At 35.3% G+C, this 18,054-nt stretch overlaps 2 protein-coding genes across 4 annotated transcripts in view; one reads left to right on the top strand and one right to left on the bottom strand.

Annotated features, from left to right (window-relative positions):
* Positions 1–891, top strand: part of LOC105160119 — a 3,587-nt gene extending 2,696 nt beyond the window's left edge. Inside the window, exons 4-5 of the mRNA XM_011077384.2 lie at positions 65–173; positions 293–891. Of these exons, the coding sequence (XP_011075686.1) occupies positions 65–173; positions 293–595 (412 nt within the window). The 3' untranslated portion in view covers positions 596–891. The remainder of the gene's footprint in view (positions 1–64; positions 174–292) is intronic.
* On the bottom strand, positions 1,137–6,985 carry LOC105160121 (probable RNA-dependent RNA polymerase 1). Of its 3 annotated transcripts, none has more exons than XM_020693159.1 (5): positions 6,726–6,985; positions 5,432–5,959; positions 2,889–4,756; positions 2,591–2,741; positions 1,137–2,212 (listed from the first exon to the last, which is right to left on the bottom strand). In XM_020693159.1, the coding sequence occupies exons 2-5, from the start codon at positions 5,942–5,944 to the stop codon at positions 1,397–1,399; spliced, it is 3,348 nt and encodes a 1,115-aa protein (XP_020548818.1). In that variant the 5' UTR covers positions 5,945–5,959; positions 6,726–6,985; the 3' UTR covers positions 1,137–1,396. The 3 variants fall into 3 exon arrangements, with proteins under 3 accessions (XP_020548818.1, XP_011075688.1, XP_011075687.1); XM_011077386.2 differs by having other exon boundaries at positions 5,432–5,965; positions 6,734–6,985; XM_011077385.2 differs by having other exon boundaries at positions 6,734–6,985.

Raw genomic sequence — 18,054 nt, 5'->3', positions numbered from 1 at the left:
AAATCTTGTTTCCTGAACTAGAATTCCAAGTGTTGATGATTGTCTCTTGTCTGCCTTCTATCAGATACGGGTGTCCCAGCATGGAGGAGATCGAATCTTTCAGTCGCCAATATAAGAAAAAGTTGGATGAAATTGGTGCAAGAGGGGAAATACCTGATGATTTAGCTCTTGAAGTATGCCAGCTCAGTTCCTTCAGATTTGCAGGATATATTGCTTTATGCTGTTGCGATTAAGATTTATTACTGAAGCAAATTGCTCAATGTTTTTCCTCAACCTTATTCTTCTTTTAAAGGTATCGAGCCCTGGTGCCGACCGGCTACTGAGAGTACCTGATGACCTGTTGAGGTTCAGGGACATGCCAATGGTAGTCAGCTACTTGCAAGATTCTGATAGTAGATGCACAGAAAAGAACGGAGTCTACTTTCTGGACACCATTGAAACAGAATCAAGATGCTGTGTCTGGAAGTTGGCAGATGTGAGGGAGAACAGAGATCCTTCAGCTAAGGGGAGGCCATTGAGCCGCAAACAGAAAGACTGCCGACTAAAACTACCATATGATATGATTAAATGGGTAACACTTTATATTAGCTACTAGTAAAGGCAGCAATGATGGTAGCTTATAATATTCATTGCTTTACAGCTATGAGAGAAAATATGCCATGGGCTATGAATATTATCAGTCAAGAATGTGTTTCAAGATCTGGACATCTTTCCCAGAATCCTGGGAGCTAATGCTGAATTTTAATCTCACTAGGATAAGTAGCAGAACCAAACCTGACGAACATGTAAACTTAATTTCCGGTTTCAAGTAACCAACTACTCCGAGCAGGGTATTGTTTTGGGTTTTGTAAGGTTGGCATGATGGATGGAAAGAAATTGTTTAACTTAGTACATCACCATCTCCTCCAACGAGTCTTCCAGCTGATTTTGCCTGGAGTCAACCTGAACCAACATTCTATACCTGAATTCACAGTTTGGCCAAGATTGCTTCAGTTCAGCCATAGTTATTGGTTGCACAACTTAAGCAACTTTCCATTGATAAGAATAATACCTGGAAATATCCGTTTAAGAGACTGCAAATCAGAATGTTTACACCAGCATTTAGTCTCAGCAGTTTTAGATGGGAAGATGAGATATGTAATTAGAAACATAGCCAAGTAAAAGCATAGAAATTAATAATCCAATTCTAATGGATTAGTTCCAGACACCAAAAAGCGGAATCCTCTACATCTGCTATGTCCACCACGGGCCACAAACCAGAAAGTTGGCTATAAACTACGCAAACTTCATCACTCACACATGCGCACTCGCCGGACAGACATACATGTATACATACACCCATTAAGATGTCTAGACAGTCTATTCACAGTCGGAATGAGGACAGGAACTAAGTTTCTCATATGAAACGTAGGCGATTTCCCAACTGCCATTCAAGTGATGATATGCCGGGTGCCCTTCTCGAGTTGTCCTCCTTGATCTTGATCAGTTTGTCGTACACGCACCAGGGGAAACTAATATAGTGATCCCTCTTGAGCCCCTCATTGTAGGAACCCCAGAAATCAGGATGATATGTCACATGATACCAAGCCGATGCCTTTGCGTAAGGGTCATCTGATTCACTTCCTTTCTTGAACCAGGATCTAGCTTCATTCCTCAACGACCTCACTGCCACACCAATGGCTTCTGCATCTTTCCTTCGATCAAAAGTTTTTGATGTCTTCATGATACCACCGCTCAATATTTCAGCCTCAGTTTTTATGCCATAATACTCCATCAGATTACCCAGCTTGTAATCGTACTCAGTTTTGTAATCAAAGGCTTCGTCAATGTAATCTTTGAATCCATCAACTTCCATATCAGGGTCGTATGATCTCCTCGCCACTTCTTTCGTGAAGGACTTGGAAGAGGTTGTATGTGGAGCTATATCTTTCACCTCCCTATAAAGCTTCCCAATCACACGCTTGGACTCATAGGCCGTCTTGTCGGGCTTGTCCATGAAATCAGGGTACTCTTTTACACGTAAATGAGATGGGATTTCTGCAGGGACGCCAGTTTTTGGAAAGTCGACAGCGATTGAGAACAACCTAGCGAGTTCCAAACAGGACTCACTTAACGCCATGGATTCTTCCTTGTCAGCAAAGACAGTGTGAGCATTTGAAATGATTCCTAAACTGTCGTTAACAATGTAATTGGTGAAGTATTCCTCAACTTCCTGGAACGCAAAAGAAAAGTAAGATCCGGTGAAGTGATACAAAACAAAGCCGACGAAGCATTAGAAGATGCTATATTGCAGTAAATTTTGTTATCTGTCACATAGGAGACAACAAGTAAAGTGTGTTTCAGTTCTTGCATGAGAGAACTCGTGTCGGAAGTGGAACATATCTACTATGCTTCAATCTTGTTCAGCCTTTAACTTGGTCACTTTCATGATAGTATAAAAAGTCAAGAAATAGTGTACAGAATTTACATCTGTATATGGTAATAACTAATGTTCATTATTAGTTTCACGATTGATGTTTGTCATAAAGAATCAAGAACAACATGAGTTCACTGCCATCTGAAACCTCAAATGTGTTAAGAGTACCAATACCTCAATTGTCACGTCGTGATCCAGACCAGTGGTTGGTGCGGGATCGTAATCCATTGGTGAGACTTGTCTTGGTGGAATCAAGTCAGGGTCCCAACAAACAAAATATATGTCCCCATCTAAATCACTCCCAGAACATTCATTTGGATGGGGTCTGTTATTAGAACAGATTAGCCTTGAAGAAAATTTAAGGAAAAGAAAAAAGAATAGAGAATCTGCAAATCATTTTCAAATACCCTATTAGAAATAAGGTATTGAGTAAATCTAAGGTTCGTTAAGAGGCTAAAAATAAGTCAGCTACCTCATTCCTTTCTTGGGGAAAACAACACAGTCCACCATGTGATGCAGTGCTTCCACATCAACGGCTTTCAAAACACGGACGTCACCAGGGTGCAGGCATGGGTTTTTAGCCACAACCACCTTCCCTTTGACAATGTAATTATATTCTGACATATAGTCATTGAACATAATGGACTCCTCATTGAACTGTCTCCTTAAAGCTCCAGAAAATTGCACGAACACCTCTCCATATTCCAGAGTGCCAGTTTCATCTAGGCAACCCATCATTTGCCGACCTTGTGGGACAAATATTCTAGCTTTCAGCCGTAAATCCAGTAACTTTGATGCGCGAAAAGTTTGGAGCATCATTGAAAGAAATGGTTCACCATCGGGCTTATAGCCACATTTTAACATTTCCTTGAGAATGTTAGTATTTTCTCCCGGAGCCATCAAATCCAGAGCTTCCTGGGCTCTCAATGGATCAACCAAAATATCGTCCAGCTGAGCTACTGCTTCTCTTTGCTTCCTCTCGAAAGCATGATCCTTGACACCAAGAGTAGATAGAAGTGTGATAATTTGGCGATTCAAGAAACACGGTTGATATTTGCTCCATGCCAGAACATCAAGTTTTGTATTTTCTGACTGATACTTCAACATGCTTGATCTCAATGACAACTTCACTGATGAAGTGGGATCAACAGCCACAACTCCTTTATAGCCACCATACCTGATCTGAAAGGCAGATGGAGTAGAATTCTTAACTCCACACCTTACAGCAACTCTCCGAGCAAATTCTGCTGATATCTTCCCGATTCCATCAGAAAAGATATACTTGGTTCCACCTCTTACAGCCTCAATATCAGGGATTCTTTCAATCTCATGTTGACCAACACTTAGAGTTTCTGTGGATGAACCAAAGGATTGACCAAGTCTGGCAGCATACTTCGCCACATTTCTTATGGAACGGAAGTCACCCATCCACTGTCTAATATAATGAGCATTAAGGTTATTGGTTGGAGCAAACATCCAGAGAGAGTTATCCCGTAATTGGCTTGAGGAGAAAGCAAGAAATTCAAAATTCTTGTTTCCAATTCTAATTCCTTCCCTAAGGGTTTTAAGTATCCTCTCATAAAGCTTTGTTTTTCCGTTTTCATCAGCAGAAGCTACCCTTGGAGATAAATCAGTTGAATACATTTTATCCCACTCCTCATCCACAAATGAAACACGAAGAAAATTATCAATGTAATCGCTATAGTGGCGTAAGACACGGTTTGAGACATTTACTTCTGGACCAGAGAAATACACTTTGGTTGGAGTTACTTGAACCCTGTGCACATATACCAGACCATCACCTAAAGAAATAACAGGTGATGTTGGTTGCTCTTTTGCTGTGCGGTATTTCTCATACTGCTCCATAAGCCATGTCGTTGGATCATAGCAGCACTCTTTCAAATAGTAGAGTTTCTCTAGAGCGTGTTCTACATATTTAGTATTGATTCTCTGTGGATTGACCAACTGAAAGAATCTAGCGTCTAGCTTGGGCCCCGGGAGACATCCTGTCTGTACTAAACTGCAAACCTTAAATAGTATTCTGTAAGGCAATTCGAATCCTCGGGGAGGATGTAGAATTGGAACTAGATCCAGGTTATGAGAAAAGGGGGCACCTCTCTCCAAATGGAATGGATTTTCGCTTTTACTGTAATAAACAAAATGGTCCTGGAAATTTGGAAGTCTCATGCCATAAGGAAGCTCAAGGCACAAACCAGAAGCTTGTCCAATACAAGATGGAGTGAAGTCAGTTGTCCTGATCCACTGATCATCTTGAGTTTCGCTAAAATAACTATAAATAGACTCACTGACCTTCTTGTAGATCCGAGGCGCACCAAATAACTGAGGATATAAGAGTGAAATATATCAGTCCCTGTTTTCCCTTTTTATATACAAGTAACTGACAAGAGTATATTGTTATACTAGCATTATGAAATAATAGTGGAAGCATGAGGTGCAAAAGCAATGGAAGATGAAGTAACCCAAGATCTCCGGCCCAAGGGTTTCAATGTGTTTATTAAGTACATCGATGTTCCAGACTGCAAACTTATTTACTGCTGAAACCAATCTTGTAAACTTCAGTGAGACATTGTCACACTATGTAAACTTGGTGACCATGTAAGGAGCACATGTCATCAGTGTAAAACCTGTGTTGTCTTCAACTGGAAGCCTAGTAACCACTAAGTAATAAAGCAAAATAATGATATGGAGCTTCTACTTGCAGATTCAAGACCTCTTGCAGAAGGAATTACAGCTACATAGAGTTCTTATTCCTTGGTGTAGTGGCATATGTGCTTGATCACCAATTTCAGTATATTGTATTCGTTAAGAGCAACTGATTTGAAGTTATATCAGTTACCCACTACACTAGGATAGAAATTGGCCTTATCATCTGATGTACATACTGTGCTCAAACAGTTACAAACATAAGCAGTAGAAATCTGAATGGTTTTAGATGACAGGTATAATACAGAAACTACTAAAATAAAAAATCATGATTGAATAATTTAAGTAAACCTGTATGAGAAGAAGCTTTGCAGTTTGACCATGTGGATGGTATAGCACAATCTGCCATATATTTTCATAGGAGAGCTGAAGCTTGTACTCAACTGAATTATGACACAAAAGGAAGTGCATTTTCTTCATCCCAGTTCCAAATTTAACCGAAACACTTGCCACTTTCCAGAGGACTGAAAATTTCTCTCTTGATGTCTGGCATCCAAAATTCAAAGTTACTTGCTCCATTTCATGCACGTATGTTCTAGGATTGTGTACAATGTCACTGTCGGATTCCCAGACCCTCAAATAAGAAGTACCATAGTACAAGCGTGTACTTGCCAAATTCTGAATCATCTCCGCATACCTGCTGTGTGTAAATTGGACTTTGGCATATGCCCTTGGACCTTTTTTTGATGGTTTCACTTCCAAAGCAACTATAGTCCCTTGGCCTGTTTGCTGCTCCAAGAAGTTTTTAACCACATCAGCAGCAATAAGATATGGGAAGCCATACACCTGAATTGTCTTTCCCATCTGGCCGAATGCCAACTGCAGCTTGATTGCAAATAAGGATCAGCAATAAAACACAAGTTTGATGTTTCAAACTAGAACAACAACATTTGAGCTACTAGTTTATCAATGATCATCTCTACAGGGTACTGAATATAAATAGAAAGAACAGATTTAGAAGAAAACATTGAAACAAAAAAAAATCAACTAAACGAGGCAGTGATTTCAGGTAGACATTGAACTGATCATTCCTTTCCTACTACTCCTCAACTTCCACCACCATAAAACCATAAATGAAAAAATTAAGTAGTGTCTTCACAATTTTAAGCCCCGACATTTTGTGAAATACAGAAGGGTGCTTAGAGGAAAAACATAACTGATTTGTCAGCTAGATGGGTTTACAGTGGCCATCAAGATCTATAAGAAGCTGAAAAAATTATATAATCACAGAAACAAGCAAGTTCCATTTATAAAGTTGGACAAGACAATCAATCATTCGTACAGCACAAAAATATCAACAACATTGTCCAACTCTCACATAACACTGAACATTAAGAAGGGTTGAAACCATAAAAATACAGTAAGAGAACATCACAAGACAAGAAGAAGTTGGCGCCTACTCACTATGAAGCATTATGATACTTCATCTACAAGACACACATCACCAAGATAAAATAACAAGTATCTATTAAAAGTCATAAACCCCACACTGGATCCATGAACCCTCTGTATGTGCGCTGTATGCTACACACGTACATACATATATATATCTATATAACTAGAGAGAGAGAGAGACGAACTTAACAGGATTACCAAGAAAACAAACAGACTTCAAATACTTCACTATATCACAGTGGAGGATCACAGGACGATGCTTCCAAAACACACCTAAAAGACAAACCCATTACAAGAAAAGATTCAACATTCTTCTCTGTGAGTAAGAATGGGTTTTAGAGAGAGAGAATGTCGAAGAAGAAGAACAGGCAAGTCAATAATCTGCTTTCCTTTTCTACTAAAGAAGTGGAGTTCTTTCCTTTTGCTTTCAGTGTGATTAAGAATGGAATTAACTGCAACAATGATTCCATTAGGGGCAGAGGAGTCGTCCAAGTCCACTGCGATCTACTGTTTGCTGATGTATGGAGTCTTACGTTGGTCTTTATCCATCACCCAATCACTGAGCCAGGTTGCATCACTTTTTTCATCATGCACCAAGCTTCATACACAATTTTTCCTCCCTCATTTAATTATTTTCTATATCTGTAAAAACACCTCTCACCTTAAAATCATTGCATTACGTTTTTATTTTTTCAAGTCTAAATTACTGTCGTCTTTCTAAATTTTGATATAATTACAAACACATTTTTATTTTTTGATAAATTATAATTATTTTTTTTATTTTAATATCCTTCCAATAAAAGGTTCATTTCATTGCAGTTTTCGTTAGATTTCCATCCAATTTTCAAGTAAACTGACTAGAATGTCTTTTTATATTATAAATGATAACTTTATATGTTTTTCTAAAATATTTTTATGAACCAAAATTTCCGTAGATTATTTATTTTACCCACTAAAAGAAATTATAATTTTTCAAATATTTTTTTCGTACTTTTTAAAAAATTTCTAAAACAATATGTCTACTTCATTGTCCAGAAGATATTAATTGTTTTTTATTTAAATAATATTTTTATAATTTTTAAAATAATAAGAGAATTGTCCAGAAGATATTAATTGTTTTTTATTTAAATAATATTTTTATAATTTTTAAAATAATAAGAGAGTATTTAAATTTTCAAATTATATATATAAATTTACTTTTTTTGTGAATTAAATATTTTTTACTCCATTTTTTCTTAAGATGGGCCCCACCCAATGTTCGAAGAACGTGAAACATTTTCTTCGGATAAGGGCGAAGAGCCGGAGACCTGATGATCAGTCTTCTCAACTGCATGCCGTTGCCGTACTATCAAATAACAATCCAATTCTTCTCCACTAAGTAACTACTTATATTCCGTTAACAAGTTCAAATAGGTGTGTATTTATGTTATTTTATGTGAGTATTTTATTTTTAATTTATATAAATTTATTTTAGTTTATTTTATTATATTGATGGATAATTCAAATTATTTAAATAATTATCATTTTAAAAAGATTTAAAACTTCAAAATACTTATTGGTAATTTATTTATTTATTTATTTTAAAATTCATGCTCGCAGTACTCGCATGTATATTGATGAGTTTCGATCCCAACACCTCAATTATGAATAGTAATAATTATAGTTTAATCCAATCATTAAATAGTAAAAGAGATCTACTTTGTCTGAGTATCTATTATTCATCAGGGAAAAATACAATATTAATTTTGTAACTTATAGCGGGTGGTATTTTTACTTTTGCATGAATCGATTTTCGCAATTTAGTCCTGTAACTTTAAAAATTTGGCAATCTTCATCCTTTTTCGGTCAAATTGACTGAAAAATTGCATGCGACTTGCTTATAACCTAATTAAATTACCATTTTGGTCCTATAACTTAGGGGCATTAGCATTTTAAGTACTAATAACTTAAGAGAGTTGGCATTTTTTATCTTGCATGAATTTATTTACAGGACCAAATTGTAAGTTCCGGCCAAATTGACCAGAAAAATAACTAAAATTGTCAAAATTATGAAGTTATATATTTAAAATGCAAAAAATCAATTCTACAAAACTAAAAATACCATCCCTTACATTACAGAATTAAAATTACAAACTTTCTTGCTTCATTATTGAGTGATACTGTGATAGTACCCATTTTTGTATCCAATTTAATTATGACTTGTCATTGATTTTTAAAATTTATTGTTTATTACTAAGTGAGAGCATCAAATTGAAGTCCCATTTAATTATGATCTGCTATATATTTTAAAATTTTTAGTCTTCCATAACTATCTTTTGGTTATTTTTTTTTCTCGTGCTTTTTTTTTTAATTTCTACAATGTTATGTGTATTTGATAACTCTGCAATTATAATGATTTTATAGCAATTTAATCTTCCTTTTTTAAGCCAAAATATTCCTAATTATGTGATTTTATTGCATATTCAGCAAAAAGGAAGATTACAAGGACGTTTCTGCAGAATTGACAAAGCGTGCCCACGCTTAATGGAGTAGTCAACTCGGGATAAGGATAAGCACGAACGATTCTCCTAAGAGATAAAGGAATCAAGTGTTTAGATTTAGAAAGGATTCTTTTAAGCTTATCTTTTGTAATCTTTTTACCTTTTTAGAGTTTATCACATATCTATCCCCCCACTACGTCTAGATTCGTAGGGAACTTTTATTATAAATAGGGGGGATCTCTTCATTAGAAGACATTCAGTTTTTATCTTAGAACTCTATAGAATTCTCTGTTCATCTCTTCTCTTTTATTTTATTTTACTACCGGAATTAATGGAATTCCACTTTCTAGTGTGTTCTTCCATTAATATGTCCGGCTAAATTCCTTATTTCCTGGTTAAGGTATGGTGATTGCTTGATTCCCATTATGTTGTGAGATCTAATCTGCGTTCTACACTTGTCAAACAAATATTCATGTTATTCTCTAGGCTTTAATTACAAACGTCTGATTTATGAATGATTCGGCCGGTTGTTCATTATCAAGAAGGTTTGCTTAGCTAATTGAACTTTATAAATCCGTGTAATTGTTTATTTAGTTCAATGCTTAGTAGCAACGTACCATAATTGGTTATGTCACAGTATTTAATTATGTTATGGGGAATGCATGATCTAGTTTAAACGAATTGTCCTCGTAGGAGTTTGTTGATTAGAATCAGGCCTTTCTAATTCTTAATGCTGTTAATAGATTAAATCTTGTGGATGTTCCCAAGGTTGTCTGTTAATTAGAGATCTAGCCAACGGTCGCACCTTGGCTAACGAAAAGGTAAGGAAAGGTGAGGTTGTTAGGTCGTACCAACGACCATAACAGGTTTATTTGTCCATACATGTGTTATTCTTGCATCAATGACCAACTCACGAGAATCAAGCATAATCCTAGCCTTAACCGGGAAATCTCTCTCTCATATCTCTATCAGGTATTTTTAATTATTTAGTTTTTGATCCCTTCTATTTATCACAACCTTCCCCCCATTATTTTCTATTTTCTCAAAGAAATCAACTTAAAGCCAATCTCTGTGGATCGACCCTACTCCCACTTTCACAAGTGTAGTAGGAATTATTTTTGGTGACTTCGACACTCATCAGTATTTCTTTGTTTATCAATATTTTTTTATAAATCAAAATATTTTTATTTTTATTTATATATATTTAGATACTCTGTAAATAGTAAATAATATAATTTATAAAATATTTTATTTTAAATAATCTTAGATACATGGAAACGGACACGGCGATACAAAAAATGTAAAAAAAAAATTAGAACACAGCACGTATTGACACAGCTATAAGAAATATATATTTTTATTTATATATTTTTTATTTTTTATAAAATTAAAATATACAATATGAAAAATATTAAGATAAAATATAAAATAAGCATATCTTATTTACATCTGCATTTTTAATCAAATGTGGCTTTAAAAGTATACATAATCAGTTACTTTAAAAAGAAAGCAATAAAAATTTTTTAATAATTTAAATTAGTTAAATCATGAACATCTCTCAATTTTTTAGTACTTTTGGTTTAAAAAGAGTGAATTAATTCTTTTTCTTTTTTATTAAGCCTATTTGTTAGAAAAAAAATAGTCCAATTTCTTTTGAAATTATAAGAAGAAAAGAAAATTTAAAACGTGTCGGACACGCCAATAGCCGTGTCCGACACCGTATCCCCTTTTTCTTTTTTTAATTTTTGAACACTTTGAAGAATCGCGTGGTACGGCTAGGAAAAATGCAAGGGGAAGCGATAAAACGAAAACGCATAATAATAAAAATTTAAAGCGTAAAATAACGAATCCAAGGGGTGTAATTTTGGAGTTCCCAAACGTTTGATGTATAAAGAAATAAAATAAACATACATGGGGCTGAGGCAAAAATACATAAACCGAAAAAAGTAAAGAAAGTTGAAATACGATACCTTCGATTTTCTAGCGTTCATTTGAAATGTTGTTCACTTGAGGCCCCAACGTAGGAACCATCTAATTTATCCACACTGTGCAGGAATCGGGATCTCAATGCTCTCTTTGCTAGAAGGTAACAAGAGAAAAAAATTGCTCCAAAAGCAAGAGAGAGGCAGCCGAGAGGTGCTAAGAGAGAAGGAGGAAATTTTTGTTTTTGTTGTATATTGTGTAATAATAATATTTTCTTGATAAAATTATACACAATATAATATATATACCTTGTATAGATGCACATGAATGTTTCTAGATACATTTATTCATCTATATGGTATGTCATCTCAATTCCAAATCAAGAAGATGGATAAAATTGCACTTTTTGTAGCTTGCGAGCTATTTATTTCCTTCCATAGTATTTTTCAATGGCCTCAAAATATTAAGTTGGCCGATTTTTATCAAATAAAAAATACAAGCCCAATGAACTTTTATTTAAATTCAATTTTAATAAAAATTCATCCAATTGAGCCCAATATATATTTAATCTGATTAAATACATAAGCCCACATTGTCTTCATTAATTAATAAGGTCCAACTTATTAAATAACAAGGACAAGCCCAATATAAATTAATTCTATTAATTTATCCTTGGGCCTTCCATCTAATGGAACTCTCATTTTTAAGTAATCTAATTACTTGTGAATTAATTCCTTGTTGTTACCCGGTGATGTGTGTGTGACTCTTTAGGTTCACCTTTCAGCTAGATTTGGATTAGTGTCTAATACTATTATTAATTAAATCTAATTTAATTAATAATTCATGATTAACACTTAATCAAGAAAATCTGTCACCATGGGTGGCCGTTTAGCAACGGTCCATGGCACTACAGACTAGGTGAATTTTCGTGTGAACATTTAGGATCTAGAGTCCATACAGATACGGTCCTTCTGTCTACCGTCTCCTGACCTTAATATATGGCATGGAATTAGGTGTCGATATCCATTATGGAGTGGGTGTCTATGCTTAATACTTGATATTGCATTACGTCAAGTTTGACGATATAGGAACCTTTTTTTCCTATTTGATCCACAATTATAGCCACAGATTTATAAAGTGTGAGCGCATCTCTAAGTACATAAGAGATACCTCTGTCACATACTGACAGGAGACGGATCCTCTTCTTGGAACTTACAGTCCTCGCTACATGCTCCGGTCGTACTGGACAAGGTTTATGATGATCATGTCTGTAGCACGATCATCTCCCACGCAGATCCAAGATACAGTCATCGTATGCACATGACTAACGTGATTCCTCAAGTTTGAGGACTACTCCCTTATTATCGAAGCTGGGGATTCAATCATACCGACCAAGCCTCAAAGGCTTCCATATGATGATCCCCACGATTTAGTTCAGTTGATTCAATACCTAATCAATCAACCCACAAGATCACATAGACGCCCCGCATCTGTCACCGATGAAACACGGTACTCATTAATTGAATGTGACTCTTAGTGCAAGTCTCCATAGGACTCTTGATGCCCAATTTTGAAATCCTCGACTTGGAACATTTCAAACCTAATCTTTTGGCGGTTGGTTTCATGACCGCCATGCAATGCGCAGTCCAATTGCATAGTTGCCAATTGGTCTGTGGACTTTTTTGTGATGTTTAAGCAAATGAAAACATACAAAATGACCACAACAAATAAGATGCCAAATAAGCGAATAATCATTTTATTCACTTAAAATAATATTACATAATATCGATTAATTGTCAGAATAGAATACATCCAGGCCAATCTAATTGGTTTTTTTGTCATCTACCCTAACACACTCTGATGCCATATCCGACACTGCATCGATTAATTTTTTTGAAGTGTTTGTGTATTATAGTAAATAATTATTAATACCGCAGGCGCAGACTTGTAGGTCGTTGTCTCGTATTGGACCACCATATTAATTAACTCAAGTCCGCTCATATTGTAGTTAATAATAAATGGGTCATATAAGGGAGAAAGTGATTGGAGGATCACATCGATGTATGTATCATTGTTAAGCCCAACTTTGAGGTCTTCGAGCTTCTCCATGAGGGATAACATTTTGATCCCATGAATTTGCACAAAAGATCCTTCAGTTATCTTGGTCCCAAAAAATGCTTTTGTAACGGCATATCTAATATCCCTATCAGGAATCGTATAAACTTCCTTCATGCAAAGCATTATTGAGAGAACATCTTCCAGCCTATAATATTGCTTCTGATCTTGTTGGTCGTAGAAGCCAATATGATACTACAGACCTTGCGGTTATCCTCATGCCACTGTTTTAACATCACACGTTCTTCGGGCGAGGACCCTTCCGTAAGGTCATCGGAAGTGGCTTGTCCAAGACATAGCCTCGGCTCTCGAAACTTAAGACAATCTTTAGATTTTGCAGCCAGTCGCTATAGTTCGTACCATTGAATTTATTAGTCTCCATTATCAAAATTTAGGGGTTCATAAACATTTTTTACATAATAGAATTAAACAGAAATCAGCAGACGGTAGTAATATTATTAATAAGTTCAAGATATGGTCTGTAGTCTTTAAATCTCCCACTAATTGTATGAAAGCCCACCACTCTCAAGCGAAATTTTGAGAAATCATTTCCTAATGGGCTTGAGATCCACAAGAACAGTTTACCATGCCCCACTTTTACGATTCACATGAAAAAAAACCTGTTGGGAGGCAATCCATGCCATTCTCATTCCATGAGATTCCCAAGATATTTTGCCTCACCTCTTTACATGATCTCGAGAACTCCAAGCGAATCATATTACTCAGTGTTAGGACTGATCCATCAATCTAATCACACTTTAGTCATCGCCCCCACGACTTGTGAGACAGGAAAATGCTGAACGTGCTCTTTGTTCACAACAATTGTGCAGCTTTCCTCTACTCTAAGTGTGCCACAACTCGTGAGGCCACACTTAGGTAGTGGTAGCTTTCTCACCACATTGTTGTGGTTGGAATGCTTGGACTAATCAAGACAATCTTGATCCAAGTCTATTCTGGGCGTAATATTTAACTTGGTCCAACCAAGTGAGAGTTATGTTTGAGTGTTTGTCCGAGCCCTCATCACATAATTATATTACACGCATAAACATCAAATTCTAAAGCAATAAAGATATCATCCCATGCAACATAATCTACCATACCCCTATGGGATGATCACGAGCATAACCTATGTGACTCACTGAATCCGCAGTGAGTCTATGGTCAGTTTAAGGTGGGCCTATGCTATTATAAAAGTAATTTACCCATCAACATGTAGATGGGCCTTGTAACTTTTTCATCGGCCTTCTCAATGGACTTGCTTTATTTAAAAAAAAAAAAAAAAACTCACCGAAAAATCCTACACTACTCTCATTACAACTGAAAAGAAACCCCAATCAGAAGTTGGAGGAATACATAATGAGAGAGATATCAAGTCTTATTATTCCAAGTCAAGAAATGAGAGGGAGAGAGAAGAAAACATTATAAGGGCGTAGGAGCCCAACCATAAAAATAGACATACAAGTGATCGTGGGTTCCGTGATCATCCATCCATACATCACACAATATACATCCCATGTAATATCGTAATCCATGATATCCAATATCATAAAATTAACTATACGAAGTAAACACAAGCTAGAAATTTGCAATCAAAAGAATGATCGAAAAATATATGCATCCAGTGCACATATAAATCCAATTAATCATGAAATTTTAATTTTAGAAAAAATTCAATCTTATCCTAAAAAATTTAAACAACATAATTAATAATGGAGAAAATTTTAAAAAAACGACGAAAAATGACACAGCCGTCGACCGTCGGCCTGCAGCACGCACAACCGTCCTTGCCCGTGCGCGCCGGCCCCCTTGCCTGTGCGCCGGCAGCGACAGTGCTGCTTTAGTTTCTCCTTTTTTTTTGTTATTATGAAATAACAAAAACAAGCACTTGTTATTATGAAATAACAAAAACAAGCACCATACAGAAAATTCCAAATTTTCACATGCTTGAATCATCCAATAAATTGCAAAAAATCGAACGAGTTATTTTTATCATATAATTACCAAACGAAAAGCAATAAAACATGCTTCAAAGCCATAAAAAGCACGTTAATATGCTAATATCACAAAACCATCAGTCCCTACATTGAACCAGGCTCCGATACCACTTGAAGGATCACGAGGTACAGCCCGAGAATGCGCAAGTGGAAGCAATAGAACGAAAACACATAATAATAAAAATTAAAGCGTAAAATAACGAATCCAAGGAGTGTACTCTTGGAGTTCTTGGGCATTCGATGTATAAAGAAATAAAATAAACATACATAGGGCCAAGGCAAAAATACATAAACCAAAAAATTTAAAGAAAGTAGAAATACGATACCTTCATTTTTCTAGCATTCGGTTGAAACGTTGTTCACTTGAGGCTCCAACGCAGGAACCCTCTAATTTGTCCACACCACATCGGAATCTGGATCTCAATGCTATCTTTGCTCAAAGCTACCAAGAGAAAAAAAATTGTTTTAAGAGCAAGAGAGAGGCGGTTGAGATGTGCTAAGAGAGGAGGAGGAAATTTTTGTTTTTGTTGTATATTGTATAATAATAATCTTCTCTTGATAAAATTATACACAATATAATATATATACCTTGTATAGATGTATATGAATGTGCCTAGATACATTCGTTCATCTATATGGTATGTCTTCTCAATTCCAAATCAAGAAGATGCTAAAATTGTACTTTTTAAAATTGCAATTTGCCAGCCATTTCCTTCCATAGAATCTTCTAATGGACTCAAAATATTATGTTGGCTGATTTTTATTAAATAAAAAATACAAAATCAATGAATTTTTATTTAAATCTAATATTTAATAAAAATCCATCTAATTAAGCCGAATATGTATTTAATCCAATTAAAATATATAAGTCCTCATTGTCTTTATAATTAAGGTCCAACTTATTAAATAACACGGACAAGCCCAATATATTCCATGAATTTATACTTGGGCGTTCCATCCAATGGAATTCTCATTTGTAAGTAATCTAATTACTTGTAAACTAATTCTAAATTAATTTCTTGTTCCTTCCTGGTGATTTGTGTGTGAATCTTTAGGTTCACCTTCTATTTAGACTTGGGCTAGTGTCTAACACTATTATTAGTTAAATCTAATTTAATTAACAATTCTTGATTAAAGAACCGTTCTACCGTCTCCCGGATTTAGTCTAGGCCATGGAATTAGGTGTCGATTCTCATCCTGGATTAGACATCTATGCTTAATACTTGAGATTGCGTTATGCCAAGTTTCTTGAAATAGAATTTTTTTTTTCTTATTCGATCAACCACTGTGGCCACAGGTTCATAAAGCGTGAATGCATTTTCAAGTGCATAGGAGATACCTCTATCACATACTGACAGGGGATGGATCCTCTTCTTGAAACTCACCGTCCTCGCTACATGCTCCGAAGGCACTGGACAAGGCTTATGATAATCATGCTGTGACACAATCACCTCTCCTGCAAATCTAAGATACAGTTAATCGTATGCACGTGACTACCGTAATTCCTCAAGTCTGAGGAATACTCCCGTACTATCAAACTCGAGGATCCGAGTCATACCGACTAAACCTCCAAGACTTCCATATGACGATCCCCACGAGTCAGATCAGTTGATTCGATACCTAGTCAATCAACCCACTAAGATCGCATAGACACCCCGCATCTGTCACCAATGAAACACGATACTTACTAATTGAATGCGACTCTTAGTGCAAGTCTCCATAGGACTCTCGATGTCCAATCTTGAGATCCTCGACTTGGAACGTCTCAGACTCAACCTTTTGGCAGTTGGTTTCATAACCATCATCCAATGCGCGGTCCAACTGCACAGTTGCCAATTGATCTGTGGGCTTTGTTGTGATGTTCAAGCAAATGCAAATATATAGAATGAGCACAACAAAGTAAATGCCAAATAAGCGAGTACTCAACTTATTCACTTAAAATAATATTGCATAATATCGATTAATTGTCAGAATAGAATACATCCAGGCTAATCTAATTGGCTTTTTGGTCATCTACCCTAACACACTCCGATGTCGTGTCCGACACTGCATCGATTAATTTTTCGAAATGTCTGTGCATTATAGTAAATAATTATTAAAATTATGCATATACACATAATTTGTCACACTTAATAGTTTTAAAAGATAATTACACTCCCCTACCTTGAGGTTTGGTGTAATTACAAACAAACCCTCTGTAGTTTGGAAAATTACTTCTAAAACCCCTGAGATTTGCTTCCGTCTAACAAATAAGTCCCCATGTAGTCAAAATTCATTGAATTTGTTGATATTAACAAAAATTTAGTGAATTTTGACTAACAGGAAGATTTATTTATTAAATGAAAGCAAACCTTAAGCCCGCTAGATTTAATTTTTCAAACTACATGGGGGTCTATGTGTAATTACACCAAACCTCAGGGGAGGAGAGTGTAATTTTTCCTATTTTTAATGAACTATGATTCCAGACTAGTATTTTAAGTAGCTGTCGTGGCACATTGTCCCTGTGTATATATGAAAATATTTTTTAACACTCTAAAATGTATTATAAATAAGAATATAGAAATCAACACATCATATTTTTTTAAAAAATTAGGTACATTATTGACACAATAAAAAAATAATATTGTAGTGTCACAAATCCCCATTTATGTGTGAAAAATTATGTACTAAACACTGTAGCACGTTACTCACGCGTGCATATAACAAACAATCTTTCTTATTATAAAATATATTATAAATAAGAGTAGAATATATAAAATAATAATTATATTTACAAAAAAAACTAATTTATCAATTAATTTAAAATTTAAAAAGGTGAATAAGTTAATTATTTTATTAGCTGAAGGGCACAATTAACATTACAAAAAAAATAGTACAATAGTGTCATTAACCATCGTTTATAAGTATCAAAGACCTTTCGATTTTATATTAGTATAGATAAATGATCGTAATTTTTTTTAAGATATTACTCAACATCAAGAAATTTTATTTAGTATACTAAACGAGA

The sequence above is a fragment of the Sesamum indicum genome, linkage group LG4, assembly GCF_000512975.1.
Source record: "Sesamum indicum cultivar Zhongzhi No. 13 linkage group LG4, S_indicum_v1.0, whole genome shotgun sequence".
NCBI classification, from domain to species: Eukaryota; Viridiplantae; Streptophyta; class Magnoliopsida; order Lamiales; family Pedaliaceae; genus Sesamum; species Sesamum indicum.
This window is presented reverse-complemented; position numbering and strand designations above follow the sequence as displayed.

Excerpts from the sequence above, each read along its gene's own strand:
- LOC105160121 (XM_020693159.1), bottom strand. The coding sequence starts at position 5,944 with ATGGGAAAGACAATTCAGGTGTATGGCTTCCCATATCTTATTGCTGCT. Across the intron at positions 4,757-5,431 it reads CAAAGCTTCTTCTCATACAG|TTATTTGGTGCGCCTCGGAT; the intron begins GTTTACTTAAAT and ends TTATATCCTCAG. Across the intron at positions 2,213-2,590 it reads ATCACGACGTGACAATTGAG|GAAGTTGAGGAATACTTCAC; the intron begins GTATTGGTACTC and ends TTTGCGTTCCAG.